At 36.8% G+C, this 18,122-nt stretch overlaps 1 protein-coding gene across 11 annotated transcripts in view; it reads left to right on the top strand.

Moving 5' to 3' along the window:
• Window positions 1-11,590, top strand: part of EYA4 (EYA transcriptional coactivator and phosphatase 4) — a gene marked incomplete at both ends in the record, with an annotated part of 128,982 nt that extends 117,392 nt beyond the window's left edge. For 7 of the 11 annotated variants that reach the window (XM_079550675.1, XM_079550673.1, XM_079550671.1 and 4 more), the window contains 6 exons: window positions 2,712-2,770; window positions 2,876-3,036; window positions 5,086-5,200; window positions 7,033-7,154; window positions 9,773-9,873; window positions 11,510-11,590. In XM_079550675.1, the coding sequence (XP_079406801.1) occupies window positions 2,712-2,770; window positions 2,876-3,036; window positions 5,086-5,200; window positions 7,033-7,154; window positions 9,773-9,873; window positions 11,510-11,590 (639 nt within the window). Of the gene's footprint in view, window positions 1-2,711; window positions 2,771-2,875; window positions 3,037-5,085; window positions 5,201-7,032; window positions 7,155-9,632; window positions 9,734-9,772; window positions 9,874-11,509 lie in introns of all 11 variants that reach the window. The other 4 variants (XM_079550666.1, XM_079550674.1, XM_079550672.1 and 1 more) reach the window with 1 other exon arrangement.
• Between the last annotated feature and the right edge of the window lie 6,532 nt (window positions 11,591-18,122).

The following is an 18,122-nucleotide window of genomic DNA, read 5'->3' as shown; positions in this document are numbered from 1 at the left end:
AATAATGAAGGAAAAATATATTTATTTCAAATAAACTGAATTACATTTCTATTTGTATGGTAATCCTACCATATTTTAAATAGGATTTTGTGAGTTGCATTCAGATATAATTTAAATTGGTATTGCTTCAAGCAAAAGCCTGTTATATCTAGATTCCTTTCCTATACAATTAGTATTAGGAAATAAATCTTTCTTAGCTTTGACCTTGCACTGACAGAAAGCCACTGTGGGTTGAGTATAGAAAATACTGTAGATGCTGCAAAAACCATTTTACCTTAACATCTGAATTGACAGGGAGCCTTTCCTTCCTCCCTGCAACTGTTTGGTCTATTTTACAAGCAATTGAGATCTAGTATTGAACCACCAGTTTTCTGAATCACTTGGGAAGACTATAAAACTGTCTCCTATTTGCTTGCCTATTTTTGTGTTTTCTTTTTCACACTGGAGAAGGGAATTTGCAAAATGTAAACATATTACTTGAAGTAAACAAGAAGACAAAATAAAACGATGCAAAGAGTGAGAGGCACATAAGTTTGCTGTTGGTCAGGAAGCAAGTATTGCCAGACTGCTGAGGACATGAGCAATAGATCTGAGAGGAGAAGAGGAAAAGGAAGAAGGGGGAAGCTGAGGAATGCTGTTAAATTCAGTCCTTTTATGTGATTGGAAACTTAGTGACCTTACTGCAGGAACATGAGGCTAGCAACCAGATAACTGCATGTTCTCCTATTCTTCTGTTGCTGGAGTCAATAATCTAATTGTAAGATAAAAAATACCAGCAAACTGCTGAGCCTTTGCCACCCACTCATATTAAACTTAATAATTAAATTGTCTGCGGAACAGTTATCTGCAATTTTCAAGGCTGGAACAATATAACTGAATGACTGAACAAAACCCAAACAGCTCAGACAGTCCTTGTTATCCATGAAGACGCCTGTGTGCCCTCCAATTAATCAGTACATGTGCAAATCCACAGGACTGATTTTCAAACTTTTCTAATTATCTTATGCTTTGACCAGTTCCAGTGAAAGGTGGTTAGGAAGCCAGATACTGCTCAGATATTGCAAAATATTAAGATTTTTTTTTTCCCAGTGGGACTTTTTGTCTGATTTTTGAACTCCTTTCCTACACTGAATGGAATCCAGTTGCATTTTTTCTTGAGTGTAAATAATAAATAGGGATAAAGAAACAAATTTTTTATTTCAACTGCCACTTCTCATTTTCTTTCTCTTTTCATCTGCTATTTACATCCAACAGCACCTTCTTTAAAATATTCTACAGCTTAAGATAATCTCTGCAAACAGAGCCAACAAATTTTATTTCTCCAGTGGGGAGAAGAATGATTCATCCGTTTATCTTCCCTGAAGGCAGGTCTTTCATGCTTGTCTTGATGGACTAAGTCAGATGAGCAGACTTTGACCACTCATTCTTTTGGTCTTGACACTAACATGATTGCTGGTTTCTATGTGTTTATTTTATATACTAATTGATATTTTGAAAAAATAACTTCACATGGATAAAATTCTATTGAAGTTTTCATTGAGTGCAAAGCAAACAAAACCTTGGACAGAAATGGTAATTTGCCAAAATCATGCTCCCTGAATAAATTCTAGGAACTCATGGTACACACAATTGGAAATCACCTCTCTGCTCAGAGTTATCCTTCATCTGGTAGCTTAGCGCTAATACTCAAATGAGATTTGAAAATCAGGATTACGTACTGCTTTTTACTGGAGGTTTGAATTAAGGTTGCATGTTGGCAATATTATTTGAAGTGGATAAATCTGATGGCTCTACTCGAAGCATAAAACTGCACTTTGAAAGTTCAGCCATATTTTGTCTTAGTGGTGAGACTAAATTATCTGTAAACCTTAACTGGGGAGTCATTTTTAAATACATTCCTGAACTTTTTCATGAATAAAATTAGGATCATGCGAGAGTAGCTATTTAAAGTATTTTTTAAAAAAATCTCTTATACAGAGAAAATTCTGTGGGCACTGAATTTCTGGTGTGTCTTTTGGGAAAGGTTATTAATTACAGCAACTTCAGAAAACGTTAAGACTCATTGCATAATTACTTATTTATTTATTTGAGCTTCCCCTACATTTACCTGTTTTTCTCTGTAACTGTTGCGCAGAAGAGGTACCGAATTATAAAAACAGACTGAAAGGGAGTTCAGATTTACAGGTACCTTGGTTTCCTGGAGTTATTTGCATCTCTCCAAAACCAGGAAATAGCGCATTTCTCCAGGTCTGCTTTGATTATCTTTGATTTCTTAGCCAAAGACATTCAGATAAATCAAGACAGGAATATGATAAGCATTCAAATTCCTGAAGACTTGCTCAACATTTCTAGTTTTTAGGGAACAGGGAAATATAGTTTCAGTGATTTTGGAATATTGATATGCTAGAGAGATGGAGACTTATAATTGCTCTTTTTTTTTCCAATTAAAAGAATTGTTATTTGAAGAAAAAAATTACAAGGCACTTTTTAAAATACCTATTTTAACTGATTGGTTCAATGTAGTTGAAATTTGTGGTTTTTTTTTTTTAAGAAACTGATGATGGTATGAAGCTGTAAGTGTACATATGCTGCCATCTTCTGGTAGAGCTAATGGCCTGCAACAATCATTTCTTCAACATCTGTACTGAGCATATATATGGTGAGCATAGGCTTCTTTAAAACAATTTATCTTTTGATGTTTTTTTCAACAGGAATGTGATCAAGTTCACATAGATGATGTTTCTTCTGATGATAATGGACAAGACCTAAGGTAAGATAGAGCATTTGCTTCAATTTTTCTCTACAAAGATTAAATAAATTGAGCATTTACAGGAATACATTGTATTTATTTTTGCTGTATTTTGGGTGTTTGCAGTACCTACAGTTTTGCAACTGATGGCTTCCATGCAGCTGCAAGTAGTGCAAACCTTTGTCTGCCAACAGGTGTAAGAGGAGGGGTTGACTGGATGAGGAAGCTGGCTTTCCGTTACAGAAGAGTAAAAGAGTTGTATAATACTTACAAGAACAACATAGGAGGTGAGTTTAATTGTGAAAAACGATTTAGAATGCTGATAAGGTTCATCTATGTGGCAGTAAACTCCTGCCAAGTCGAAGTGCCTTTCAAACCACAGACTGAAATGAAAGTAATCTGACTGGGCCTTGGGCAATTAAAAGCTCCTGATTGTAAGGACAGATCCAATGTTATGCCACTGTGCAGGAGAACCAGAGCCAGGGAAGCAGGGCAGGCTTTTGTTTAACTTGTAGAGAGCCCACTTGTCTCCTTCAAGTCCAGCACAATTACACCTACCTCCTCTTGACTTACTAATTGATTAAGACGCTTATTTTACTTCAAATAAGCTGTTATTCTAGAAAAGAGGAAATTTTAAAATTTCCACAGCACAGAGTAGCTCTGGGTGGCACTCTTTTCCATTCTACATTTTCAAGATCTGTTTGGCAACAACACACTGCTTAATTCTTTGCTCTGCACCTGCTATTCTGTTTTCACTAGGGGAAGCAGGAAACCTCTAGCACTGCTATATGACTAGCTCTTTTTGTTATCTTTGTTGCATACACAGCTAATTGTGTTAGCAAGAAATCCCAGCCTCATCTGGGACAAAAGCTTTCCTGTTCCTGCTTTCATTCATGGACTCTCTCATGTCAGTGGCAGCAGGCTTTTAGGAAATCATAACAGCAGAACTCCAAGAATCTGTTTTGGAGGGTCCTGTGTAACTTGTAGAGGTAGGTAACCCTATTCTGAGGAATCTCCCAAGAAAAGACTGTGAGGTCAGGAAATACTTCCAAAATCTTCAAACATTTCTAAAGCCACAATTGAGAAGGAGAGAAGGCAAACCCAACCAGGACAGAGTCCCAGTGAAAAATTTCCCATTCTAGAGCATGGACTCTTTCAATTCAGATAAAATTAATTTTAGAGGAATTTTCAATTTACCTTTAGTAAAACCACATCAGTGGTCTTTTAGCATTTCTTCCAGTCTCTCACAAATAATTAACAGTACTACTAGCATGGACTGTGGATTAGTCACTAGATTAATCATTTCCTAAATGGGCATATCTGGCATATTTTTTTTTTAACTGTTAGTATTTTAGAGTCTTTATGTGCCACAAGATCAAGCCAGAGGAGCAAAGGATATTAGTAGATGACTGGCTTTCAACTGTTCTGCCTTGCCCTTTGTTGGTATCATGAAAGGTGTTCTTTCATATTAAGAATACTTGAAACATTATTATCCAAAGATTTACAGGGTTTTCTTATAAAATATTTTTTCATATAAATCTCTTTCAGAGTAGCTGGTAGAATGCAGCAGGAGGCTAGGTCAAACTAAATATTTTGGGCTGTTCTGTTTCAGATTTTTGAAGACAGTCATCACCATTTCTGAAATAGAAGAGGGATATTAATGTCACCAAGCCTGCTTCTAGTACCATATCCAAATTTAAAATTGCTTGGTTTTAAAAAAGTCAGGTTTCAATACTCATGAAGTTGGGTGGGTTTTTTTGAAATCTGACCATTTGTACTTTAAAGATTCTTAAGTGTTTTAAAGGACTATGTGAGGTATAAGGTCAGAAGATGCACAACCGTTTCAGAGCTGCAAATGCTGTAAATGAAACTAACTACTGACTAAATGGAACTGCTAACTACAAAAGGACATGAAGAGCAAGCCATCAGCAAACAAATGTCATATTTCCATATGCAAAACCTGAGGTGTACCTATATACAGAGTGTCAAGCAAGGCAGTTACAAAGATATGCAAATACCGTAAAGACAAGTTTGTAATAAAGTAATTATTTTCTCAGTGTGTCTGCCTATGATCCCCATGGCATGGGTCTCCTTGTCACTGCCTCTATAATCAGTGTAAGATGTATGTAAGAACTTTGTTTGAAAAAATAGGTAGTTTTGAGAGACACGCTTGGAAACAAAGTCAAGTGTGTGAATATAAATTTGGGAGAAAAAAAAAAAAAGACATTTTTTTCAAGTTCTGGTGAAATTTAAAATTGGAACAGTAACTGAAAATCTGTACATTCCAGTTAACACAGAATTTAATTATATTTCCTTTCTTGCTTTTTTCATAAAAGGACTCCTAGGTCCTGCAAAAAGAGATGCATGGTTGCAATTAAGAGCAGAGATTGAAGCTCTGACAGACTCCTGGCTAACAAATGCACTTAAATCCTTATCAATTATCAGCACAAGGTATGTATTGAGTCTTTTTTTTTTTTTTTTTTTTTTTTTTTTTTTTTAATAAAAGGAAGTTTTCATTATGGATATTTAGGGCTATTTTGTGACATTTCAAGTTAAAGTATACTGGTACTTTTAAAGAACAGTACAGGTGTAATACAACTTTTGAATAGGAAATAGGAAAAATTCCATGGAAAATTATTTCATTTTCTGCCATTTCCACACTGAGTAGTAGGAAAGGTCTTTTAGAATGTAATGTATGGTCCTGTGAACATTGAAAGTGTATTTTGTAATTGTGAGCCAGGCTTTAAGCTATTTATCCTGTGGGCAGCATGTTAGAACTCCAAGTCTGCCTATTCTGGACTTCAGTGTTTGTGCCTATTCACAGTGGTACCTAAGTACTCTATAAATCCCTAAAGAGAAAATCATGTTTATTCTGTCCTCCAAACAGATCAGTATGATTAAACATATATCTAAGTTTTCAGAAGAATGAATATCTGTGCTTGATACTATGACTCAGATAAAAGCCTGGGATCCCAGTCATGAGACATAACTGTTCATGTGAAATAATGGAGCTGTGAAAACTGCTGCTGCTTAGTAATCTATTTAATATGTATTTTATTGGAAATCCTCAAAACGTGTCCTTAAACTATAAGGAAGCCATCTTGCCTTCTAAACATATCTGTGGGTAAAAAAAACTGTTGAACAAGAAAGAACAAACTTGGAAAGATGTGAAAAATAATTTTAAAAGTAGTTGCTTTTGCAATATGCCTCTCAATTAGTTATTGTTTAAATTTTTTCACAGTGTCATAAGTCATGAGAAAAAAAAAGTAAAAAAAAACTGTGTTAGTCATTGTGTTTAGATCTGCATTTCTTTCCAAATTGTTAGTCTTCAAAAAGACATTGTATAATGTCGATCAGTTGGGCATTGCAGGATGAATGTGATAAACTGTTGTCACTGGCTCAGGACTGCTAAATAACAGTCATTTATCTTGTCATCAAATAACTGTACAGCTGTAAATTTTTAGAAGATATGCCCGTGAGGCAGCTAAACTTCACTTACATGTTAATGACAAGAAACTGAGATACATTAAGACAGAAATAATAGCCTGCGGTCTGCCTTGGGGCTCACAGAAGGACCAAAAATCACAACTAGTTGCTCTCAGTTCCATGACCAAACATATGTTCCAGCCTGTCAGTGCCTGAAATGTCCTGGCTTTCAGTTTTCTCTTGTGTAACAGCTAAGCTCAGCTTCTCCATTCAAGCTTTCAACCTTTCCATTCAATGCTATCTATTAATGTGATTATGATTGTCTCTCCCTTGTCTCAAAAAAAAAAAAAAAAAAAAAGAAAGAAAAAAAAAAAAAAGAAAAAAGAAAAAAATTACTCTTGAAACATGAAGAAAGTGATGTCAGTGTGCAGAAATGTATATTGGCCACTTATTTCCCCTCAAGACAGGAGTAACAAATGATGTTTTTGCTTTCTCCCAACACTTTAATTTGGCTGGTAGCTACTGCCAAGTAATCCCGAGCAGGAAAATGATGCTTTGAAGACACTGGGATGTCTGTCTTCAGAGGTAGTGATCTTATATGTATGTTTCAGTGGACTCATCTTCAAGGACTTGGTTTTCATAAATCAGCCTGGAATACTTCCTATAAATCATGCCTATATACGTTTCAAAGGATTTTGCCAAAAAGTTTACGTACATTTTTCTGGAAGTGATGGTGCTGAGTAGCACTGCTGTGTGAGTGAAAGTTAATGTTGAGAAACCTTAAATATGCTCTCCACAGCTGGTTCACCTCATCAGCATTTGGGTAAATGTTTTAAACCATGTTTCTCTCATTTTAGGAGTAACTGTGTAAATGTGTTGGTAACAACAACCCAGCTTATCCCAGCACTTGCAAAAGTCTTGCTATACAGTTTAGGAGGAGCTTTTCCCATTGAAAATATTTACAGTGCAACTAAAATAGGTAAGAAAATTATTCCTTCATTCATTCTAACTACTCTGCATTATTAATAATTGCTTGCCAGTAATGGATGGATTCAAAACCATGTTCCCAACACGTTTTTAGTTAAAAATCAGACGTTGCACATGTTCAGTTGTATATGTAAATAATAGTATTCCTAATTTAGCTTCTTTTCATATATGCCTAATATGATAAAGGTTCCAGTACTGATTAAAAGCCTCAGAAACTCCTACTTAAAATACAGAGAACATAAAATGTGCAGAGAATAATGAAGAAAAGTGTTTCATTAATTCTAATCCAAATAGAAATTTTGTTAAAATAATCTCTGTTCTGATCTTCAGCTCTATGTAAGGTACACCACAGCTTCCGAAGCTTTTTTGGAATCACAGCATATTACTGAGCATAATGATGACTGGTACCCACAGAAGCTGTGCTGATAGATGCCACAAGGGCACTTCCCTATTCTGCTGCTAACTGGGTACTTTGAAGGGGCTTATGTATAGTTTGGAGAGTCATATATTTTGGAATCACATCCAAATGTAATATAAGAAAAGTTACCAGCCCTATGAGATCATAGAATCATAGAATCATAGAATGGCCTGGGTTGAAAAAGATCACAATGATCATTGAGTTTCAACCCCCTTGCTGTGGGCAGGGTCACCAACCACCAGACCAGGCTGCCCAGAGCCACATCCAGCCTGGCCTTGAATGCCTCCAGGGATGGGGCATCCACAACCTCCTTGGGCAACCTGTTCCAGTGCGTCACCGCCCTCTGTGTGAAAAACTTCCTCTTAATACCTAACCTAAATCTCCTGTCTTATTTTAAACCATTCCCCCTTGTCCTATCACTATCCACCCTCATAAGTAGTCGTCCCTCCTCCTTCAAATATTGGCAGGAAATTGGACATATGACACAGTCTACTACTAGCAGTAATTTTGGCAGATTTCATGATTTGACATTTAGTAATTTAAGAATGTTGACTACAATATCTTGAATAACAAGGACAGTGCCACTTTATTAAAAAAATACTACATTTCCTAACTGTTTTTTGCAAGTGAAAAAAAAGTGAGAAAGTGACAAAATTTATATTATAGCAATGTTAGGAAAATTTATTATCTCGGTTATCTGTTAATTAGCTATAGCTCATCCCTTGAGACAGAAATGCCTCAAATCCTTTGAAAAATTCAGGGAACAATGTATCCCAAATACAGTAAGCTTTGGAGAAGTTTCTGGAATTAATGTCATCTGTCATACAGCCTGTATGTTGGCTTCAGTTAATGAGATTACACTCAGAACAAAGAAAATCATGCTGACAGCACCTAAGGGGTTGAGGAGTGAAGCTGCATCTCTAGAGGCTCTGTGGAAGGAGTCCTACACCATGATTTCCTTGTAGGAACAGTGGCTGCTGTCTCATCCCTCTTGGGAACACAGCGAACTCTCTTCGGTACAGCACCTACTTTTTGTTTCAGTGACCTCTGCTTTCTGTTGGGCACAGGACTAAAATTGTAGCTGTTGCTTGCACACACTGAAATCAGATCCTGATTGGACAATTAATACACAGAATGCTTTTCATAATTGCAAGCCTTTTTCTATTGGACCATCTGAAGAAAAGCAAGAGAAGAGCACTAAGAATCAGAGATACAGAAATCAGGAGCTTAAGAGAGGAGACTGAAAATCCTGGGGGGGAAGGGAGGAGGGGAGATGTCAGGTAAAAAGCTATTACAAAAAGAAAATAGTCTTTTTCTACATTAATGGGAGGTATGACAATAAATTGTGGTTAAATTGCAATGGAGCATGCATAGGTTGCATATCAGAGAGATGCTTCCTAAGGGAAAAATTAATTAAATATGGAGATGCCTGTGGAAACAGCGAAATCATTTTATCTGGACAGTTCATGGATCAATAACGCAAGCATTTGCTGCTAAATTGAAGCTGTGGGAAGATGGATAGGTGACTTTGCTTGGCTCTTTTAAATCCTATTTATTGTTATTGGCTTAGCCTGCTTGTTTCCACATTCCTCCAGAAGAGCCAAATACTTCGTGGAAGTTCTCCCAGGAACCTGTTGTCTAGTTTTATTTTTGGTATCCATTGTTTTCCAAACACATTTTCCATTGCTACATTGCTTAATTTGCAGATATACTAGCCCTGAAATTGCTGCAGTCCTTGAAAAATTGTTACTACAGGAATAGGGAAACATTTAATTTCAATTTTCCTTTCACTAACCTATTTGTTTTTGCAGCGCTGCTAATTCCTTTAGTTTAGCGGCTTTCCTGTGACTGTTAAGAAAGGGATTTAATTTGACCCAAATCGGCTTAGTGTCACTAACAGTGTTGTTTCTGAGCAGTTTTAGCTCTAAATCTCAAGGCTGGGAACTATAAAAAATAAGTAGTAGTAGCGATGTCTTAGCTCTGCAGTAAACCTTTGTAGAGCATCATGGTAACTTGCTTGATAGCTTGAACAAGTAGTGCATTGTTTTTCAGGCAAAGAGAGCTGTTTTGAGCGTATAGTGTCCAGATTTGGCACTAACATAACTTATGTTGTGATTGGAGATGGCCGAGATGAGGAGCATGCAGCTAATCAGGTAACTTCACTCTGAACTTTTATCTCATTTATCTTCCAGGAAAAGAAAGTTGCTTTGAACGAATAATGCAAAGGTTTGGCAGAAAAGTAGTATATGTTGTAATTGGGGATGGTGTAGAAGAAGAACAGGCAGCAAAAAAGGTAACCTGTCTCCTGAAATGTTGGTGTGATACATAGCTACTAATGCAAGCCTTTCTGTTTGCATTTCTGTCAGTTTTGTACAATGGCAGAATGATGAATCATTTCAGTCTACAGACACAAGGCCATAAGAGCATGATGACGTCAGCACTTAAAGTAAAATGAACCATTTGGATTCTAGCATTTGCTTTATTTCAGTTTGGAAAGAAAAAAAAAAAAATCATTTAAAAATTGACAAAAAAAAAAAAAAAAAAAACATCGGGGCAAAAATGTCTGACTAAGATCAAACAAATTATAGATATATCATGGGTTTGACATGAAGGTTGAGTGGTCATTCTCCTTAAACGGTGAAACCAGGTAGGTTTGAAAAGAGGTGTTATGGAGAATGTGAAAAACCATTAAAAGGATTGTGCAGATTTTTTACTTAAATAAAGACAGATCTATAGTTGGTTAAGCACACAGGATGAACATGCAGATTGATTCAGGAAATAAGCATCTGCAAGCAGAAAAAGAAAACAACATAAAGACTGCACACTAAATCATTTTCTAAAAACAAATTGTTTATTTAGAAGTATTGTTTCCTCATCTGATGAATTCAAATCTAAACTTCACCTGATAAATTTTCTATGTTCAGAAGGAGATCAAATTAGTAGAAATTTGAACCATGCTTCACAGTATAGACCCTCAAATGTGCAGAAACAGATTTATTTATTTTTTGCCTCTGCACACCTGCATAAATTATAAAAATGTATTTGTGCTAGAAGTAATGAAATTAATTGTCCTCAAAGTATTAAGTTTGTAGAGTGTAGGAGGAATGGAAACATAATGAAAATAACTGAAATGCTTATTCCAAATGGTTCCTTGATATAGGTACTGGTGATGGGTCTTTCATAGATTGTGCTAAACAGTGGTGGCTGGATTGTGTACTTTCCAGTTTGGCATGCTTTTTTTCTAAATATTGGCTACACTGCATGAATAGATAACAGAATTCAGAGAAATGGTTGAATAGAGCATATTACAAATAGATCTGAACAGAACATGAAAGTATGACTTCAATTCTACTCTGATCAATTGCTGAAGGAGAAAAGTGCATTTACCTGCAACTCTCAGAGACGCTGATGCTTTCTGCAACACATTTTCTTCTTTTAAGTACAGAAATGTGTTATTTTCTCCTCAAAAGATATTTATTTTTCTTTTCCTCCCAGAAGGACAAAACTGTAATTCAACAATGTTTCAAAGTGTGTGTGAAGCCACATTTTATGAAAGTCTTATAACTTTTCAAATGAGCTTTCAGTCTCTTGCAAAGTATAACAAGTGGAACAGAAGCAGATTTCCTGTTAATGCTCCTTTGTATGGGTTTCCATGATAACAAGAAAGCAAATAGCCCTCACTAAATAATGGGCTCTTTATAAAGACACTATTAAGAAAGGCTGCCTAATTTTTTTTACCTTCAGGTGAACTGTTGAGCTCAGATCTATTTTGGCCTGATTTTTGTCAGTACCTTACTAGCAAAAATCATTCCAGAAACACAGTGGTGTAAACTCCATGGTGGTAACCTGACTAGTCTCATGCATCAGATACCGCCCTCTGTCATAGCATTCATTGTTCCTGACCTTTTTCCCCCCTCTGACAAACACAGCACAACATGCCTTTCTGGAGGATATCCAGTCATTCGGACCTCTTGGCTCTCCATCAAGCACTGGAACTAGAGTATTTGTAACTGTGTTCTAAAGTTGGCGATCCTTTTTTATATATATATATTTCAAGTACACTGAATTTTTATGTGTGATTCAATGCCTCTGGCTTTACACATATGAATTGTCTTAAGAAGGGAAGAAATATTTGGAATTAAAAATTCCAAATTGAAGAATTCAGATTGCTGAATGGAGTTAAAGCATTAGCGCTACGTAAGGAAGCTCTATGGTCTTATATATGCAACGTTTTTAAATGGATTAAAACTGTGGAGGTTGCTGGTACACACCGAATGAGCCCTGACAGGAGTGAACAAAGGACTCGAACTGGCAAAGCACCAACATGCGTTTTCCAACCGACAAGGTGTTGTTCAACAACATTCCTCAAAATGGGATATATTCTCAGCACTGAGGTTTGAACCAGACTTTAGCCTACCTAACCCAGAAAATCTGAATTGGAATGCACTCAGACTGTATAATGACAATCCTGTCTAGACCTGTAATTTGTGTAAATTATTGATGAAAATAACTTACTGTGACTTTATTAGCAGCTGATTTTGGAAGTGGATGCAATTTTTCTTTCTTTTTGGGGGTCGGGGAGGGAGAGGGTTATATAATATTGTCTCTTTTATAAGTTTGGCAAACAGAATGTGCATAATGATGTGTTGTGCCTTAAGGAGAAGACTGTGTTTGTGTGTTATAATGTAACTTTGGTTAAAAACTATGTAGATAAACAAACAAAAAAAAAGCCTTTGTGATAGTTTTTGACATGACCAAATTTGAAATTCAGAGAAATCAAAGAGAGTGACTGCACCAAAGCATTTAAGTTTTTGTTGCAGTAAGAAAAAAGAATAATAAAGGAAAGTTTGTGTTTTTATTTGGATTCTCAATAATTCCACTGACTGAGGAAAGTTGAGAGTACGTTGGGAGGTTGATAGTGGGGACCGCTACCATGGAAGCTAAAAAAGAAGAGTTTAACATCTTCAACATCATTTCTTGATTCTCTGATGAGATAACTAGGAGCCATTTTCATGAATTACTTAGTCCACTGAAAGCCATGCAATGAGTGTATTTGCTGTATTTGAAGGAACAAACTCGCAGCCAACTAATGAAGTATCTGGAGTGCACTAATGGCATTACTGGAAGGTGAAAATATTAAATTAAGCACAGATGGAGGATAAAACACAGGTTCTTTAGAAAGAAAAGAATTCTAAAGAATGTCTTACTGGTCAAATGCACAAATTATGCTATATTCAGCATATTTAGGCAGCTGGAATTGCTGGCAAGATGGCATTGGCCCACTCAGGAGTACAGTCCATTTTGCTCAATATTTTGGCATATTTTAGTAGCTTTTCCATTTATTTTCACATACAGATGTCTTCTGTTTTGGGTCAACATGTCTTTCTTCACCTAATTTTGATTCCGAAAGATTAATATACAGGAGCAACCCTTAAGGGTCTTTGCATTCAGATATTTCAACAGTATGTCAGGCATCTGAAGAGAGGATAAGGAGGAGATTTTGATGAAGAAATACTGAGAAATATGTTAACTTTAGTCATATATATTAATAATTTTGGTCCACATGGTGATAATTACCTTGCAAGTACTGAACAAGCTGTCTTTCAGCTCTGGAAAATGAGCAAGGTGCGTTTTCAACAGAAGAGCCCCAGCACTCCACATGAACACTCTACAGCAACTGCAGTGGTTCATCTTTCATTGCAGAAGATGGAAACTGCTTTTTTGATTTTTATTACTCTATGTGGAGATGCCTGATGTTGCCTGTGCTCTGACTCTGTGAAGAAGTGTGAACAAGAGATGTTAAATGTAAACTCCAATGATGCTTACAGAAGTACAGCTATCAGCACTGAGCTGAATTTCTTCCACCCCTGTTTTGAAGCCAGTGTATGCCTAGTTACCAGGTAGTAAGCATATTTCATCTTTGTTGATGTATTACATGAAAGTTATTTGGTAGGTGAAAGCTTGGAGCTACTAAAAAATCAAGGCAAAACTCTTTTGTAACTTCATGAAAATGGAATTTGTTTGCTGCTTTGGAATTGGATATACAAGTCATCATAAAAGAAAAATAATTTTTTGTTATCATTGGAAAGTGTGAAGCCATGAGAATAACCACACATGAAATCACTATGCACCAGTTCAGTGGGTGATAGATATGTGTATTCAACAAATAAAAATGATACATACCTTATTTATATTTACAGAACTTGCCTAGTCACATTTGCTTAGTACATTTTCATAAGACCTGTGGTGCCAGTTTTTCATAGTCTTCAAGTGGGAAAAAATGTTTCTACTGGAACAGGAAAAAAGGTTGAACAAAGCCCTTCTCAAGTTCCAGCACCATAACATTGCATGAGAATGTCAGTATAAAAGTTTTTATTTAAAAAAAAAAAAAAAATTGGTATGATGAAACAGCTTTTTTCAATTCTTTTTTTTCTTTCTTTCTCTTTTTTTTTTTTTTTAACAAGTGATAGCATTATCTAAATGCATGAAGCTATTTTATTTCTCTTTTTTTCTTTAGTTTTTCAGTGTTCTTTACCAAATCAGATGTTAGAACAAACAATAGCCCAGCAACAACCATCAGTTCTTTAAAAAGTTTGCAGGGGAGTTGTTCTTACCTCTCTGGCAAAACTGACTCAATTAATATACTGGACGTTCAGAGAGGAGGTGAAGGCAAAATGAGGGAAGTTTTGCAGAACACAGTTAAGTTCTGATTTTAACTTGAATTCTGTGTCCCAAGTCAGTGAAAGTTAATTATAAAAATAATCCACAAAAAATGCACCAAAAAAAAAACAAAAAACAAACCCACAAAGATTTATCTCAAAAAACTTTCACAATCCTAAAACTCTAAAGTAAAATTGCAGAGCACAAGTACTGTCTTGATAAGCAAAAGAAATTGTTATATATCCTTGAACAGGATTGTGTTGCGCATGCCTGTTTCGTAGAAACAAAGGACATGGATGAATTTTCCTGCATGAACAACAGAGAGGAGAAAATGACCAAGGCAGAGATGTAGTCAAGACAGACTGTTCCAGATGGGATTAAGCTGACGGCTGGTCATTTTGACATTGAGTGCATTTTAATTCAACTACGTATTAATCAGAAACTGCCTTCCCTTCAGCCTCACCTGAATAATCAAGATTGAGCACAGTTCATGTTTGCAAGTATTCTGTGCAAATGACTTGTAGAATACAATGCATTTTGCTGATACTCTAAGCATTTTCAGTCAGTTCAGAACTTGAAAGTTCATTAGGCATTTGAATACTCAGCTTGCAGAATACAAACATAGTGTGATTGCAGTCACAAATTAGTAACTTAAATAGATATAACTCCATGCAGTTCAGCCTATCAGTGAAAAAGGAAGCAAAAGCTAAAAATGATAATTGTTTTTAGATGCCTATGGAGATAGCACACAAAGGCATAGGTGGCAGCTAGCTCCCAATTAATGATTTCATTAAAAGCCAGCGTGAGCAGAAGTGTTTGCATCCACAGTAGATGCAGAGTATGTTCCAGTGTAAGCACTGACAAGAGAGATGAAGCCAAATCAAAATCCTGCATACAGGCACACTTCATCTCAGAGCAGATGAAATCCTGCAGCCAACTGAACTGCAGAGTTTGTGGTGAATGTGGACTTGGCCCACAATAGGAAACCTGAATTTTAGCTGTGAGTTTGTGTCCAGATCCGGGATTTTGGTTCAAAAGTCATCTCTACTTTACAGGAGCGATACCAAGCATGTGCTTGAAATGAATATGGTATTTAGTATCTTTGAAGAGGAGCTGAAGTGACATGAGCCAAATCCCAGCAATAGCAGCATTTTTGAGATAAAATTGAAGCCAAGGTTGTCTGTTCTGTATTAGCAGATTATAGTTTATTGGGGCCTACATAATTTAAGAAAATGTAAATTAAAATTAAAAGCTTGTAAAATTATGTACATCTTTACTATTTCTCAATAAATACACTTGGAAATGTCATTTTCTGCACTATAACATTTTGTAAGATGTTTGGTTTGTGGTTGAAACCCTCAGTAAAGAATATCTCTTATGGGAACTGAGCATGACCTTGGATTCCTCTTAAGTATGTCTGTGCTGTCCCAGTGATCCACATCAAGCAACTCTGTGCCCTTGCAGTATGGTAGTAACTAGTTCATCTCTGCTGTTTACAAGGTGCAGCCCTGCAGGAAACCTCCCTTGTCCTGCACTCAGGATTCCTTACAATGGACAGCAGACGTCTTGCTCCCAATTGCAGTTGGAGAGAAAACTTTTTTGTTACAACGGCCTGGGGACACTGTTGATCTAGACATATAATGCATGAATTTAATTTCTCTTACAATTCACTAACTAATGTTATGCTAATATTTTTCTTATTCTCCAAAACAGAAAAGTTGTTCAGGAGACAGACTGGAGTGCTCCAGTGAAGCTGAGCCTTGAGAAAATCTGCATGCTGTCTTTGGGAGTGGTGCTTCATGTTGGGGGCAGTTCTTGTTTTGAAAGTAACAGTCCCTTTGCTGTCTACTTTAAAAAAAAAGTCATTTCAAAAGGCAGGGCTACAAGCTGATCAAGCACACATGATGTGCCATTACAGTCTTGGAAACAACACTGCAAGTGGCAGAGCCTTGGGCCTTGGTACCCCAGCACTCTCCAATAAAGATGAAGCATGAGAGCACAGGAAAACGAAGGATGTAGATTTAAACAAACCAGATCATATCAAGAAATCAGGTTGAGAACAGATTACTAGACTTGATTAATTAATTAGACTTGATTTTTCTGCTGTGTTCTCAGTTGCTAGGAAAATGAAGAGCAGCAGCAAAGCAGCAAATGGAAAGTGATTCATGTTTCCTGGGCTACTATATCATCTTCTGTGCTTTTCTCCAGGAAGCACATACTTTTTCAACTAATAAATAAATAAATAAATTGGGAAAAAAAAAAGGAAAAAAACAAAAACAAAAACACAGCCCTACCAACAAGAACTGTTTGGAAAATATTAGAAATTTGTGACTCATTGAAACCAAATCATGTGTACGCATATGTGCCAATGAATGAAACATTTATAGTCCTGTTTAGAGAAAAAGTAAATCAGGAGCCCACCATATCATCCAGAAAAACAGTCTGAGCCATTGTAGGAATCTGTTGAGTATGGCTCCTATCTGGGATATCAATTCTCTGATGCCTTTCCATGTAGTATGTTTTCATCTTGTTTGGGGTAGGATCTTCCTGCCTTCCAGTCTTCTGATTCATACTGGCTTGGTCCCAGTGCCGAACACAAATGTTTCTGAAAAAAAAGAAGAAAAAAAGAAAAAAAAAAGAGAGTGAAAGATAAGAATGGAAAGAAGAACTGGAACAAAAAACCCAGCACTAAACCCACTATGCCCACTGTGAATGGAAATAGAAAATGCCCTGGACAGCATTTAGAAATTGAGAAGCTACAGTGAGCTGACTGGTTGCCTCACAGCAGGCCTGCAGCCCCTGCCAGTGCCTAGGCACCGAAAACAGTGGGGCAGGGCAGATATCTCAAAAACATGGTGCAACCTCAGTCTCTGGCGGCAAGAGAGAGAGATCCCATCCACCTGGCAACTGAGCTGCTCGCTTTCAGAAGAAAGCAAAAAGCAGAGAGGGCACTGCAATTCACAAGCATACAATGTCTCCTGCACATGGGCATTTAAGTATATTAATTCTCCAGAAAATAGTTAGCTGTTGTGATGAAACCTTAGTAACAATTCAGGTGCAATTGATTAATTCCCCTGCTATTATTCCCCTGCTATTGCAACACACTAATAGTTTTCACACTAAAATAAATGGTTTTCATTTATGTATGCATATTAATTTTCTCATGGAATAAATAACTCATCTGGTAGGAAGAGGAAGTACTGAAACAGGGACTGAAATTGATATCTTCTAAGTGAATTTTCTAGCAACAAATGTATATTCTCTTTCACTCCTGCAGCTTGCTGTCCTGTTGATTACAGATGCATTCATATTATCCTGTAAAACTTGCTTCCTCATAAAAGCTGTTGCATCTGGTGGCAGACTTGCTCTTGACCTTGTGTGGCTGTCTCCATGAGGATCTGTGTGGGTTGTAGATTAATAATCCTGGAGGTCCCTTCCAACCAAGGCCATTCTGTGATTCTGTGATCCCTTCACTACTTTGCGTAGGGAAGGTTTTGATCAGGACTGGGTGTGCTGATCCAGCTGCAGGCTTAGTCCCTCCACACATGACATAGCAACAATGAAATGCCTTTTCCTCTTCTTACTACACAGCTTAGCAGACTTAGCTAAACCATGTGTATACCAGCGGTACCTCATCCCATCCCCATTATTCATGAGCCCTGTTCTGGGAAGGCAAGATACTCACAGGCTGCCCCTGCTACCATACCATGCGACAGTATGTCTATGAGCAAGATCCTACGTCTCCATGCTGGAGCAGTTTGATATGTGACTGTCCCACCAGACACCCCTTGCTGTTTAGTCTCTGCCAAGTAGATTGGCAGCAGGTACAACAGCCGCATGTTTTTTGAGATCTCCGCATCTCCCCAGTGTGTCCTCTGAACA

The sequence above is a fragment of the Tetrao urogallus genome (assembly GCF_951394365.1).
Source record: "Tetrao urogallus genome assembly, chromosome: 2".
Classification (NCBI taxonomy): Eukaryota; Metazoa; Chordata; class Aves; order Galliformes; family Phasianidae; genus Tetrao; species Tetrao urogallus.
The sequence above is the reverse complement of the archived record's forward strand: the minus strand, read 5'-3'. Positions and strand labels throughout refer to the sequence as shown.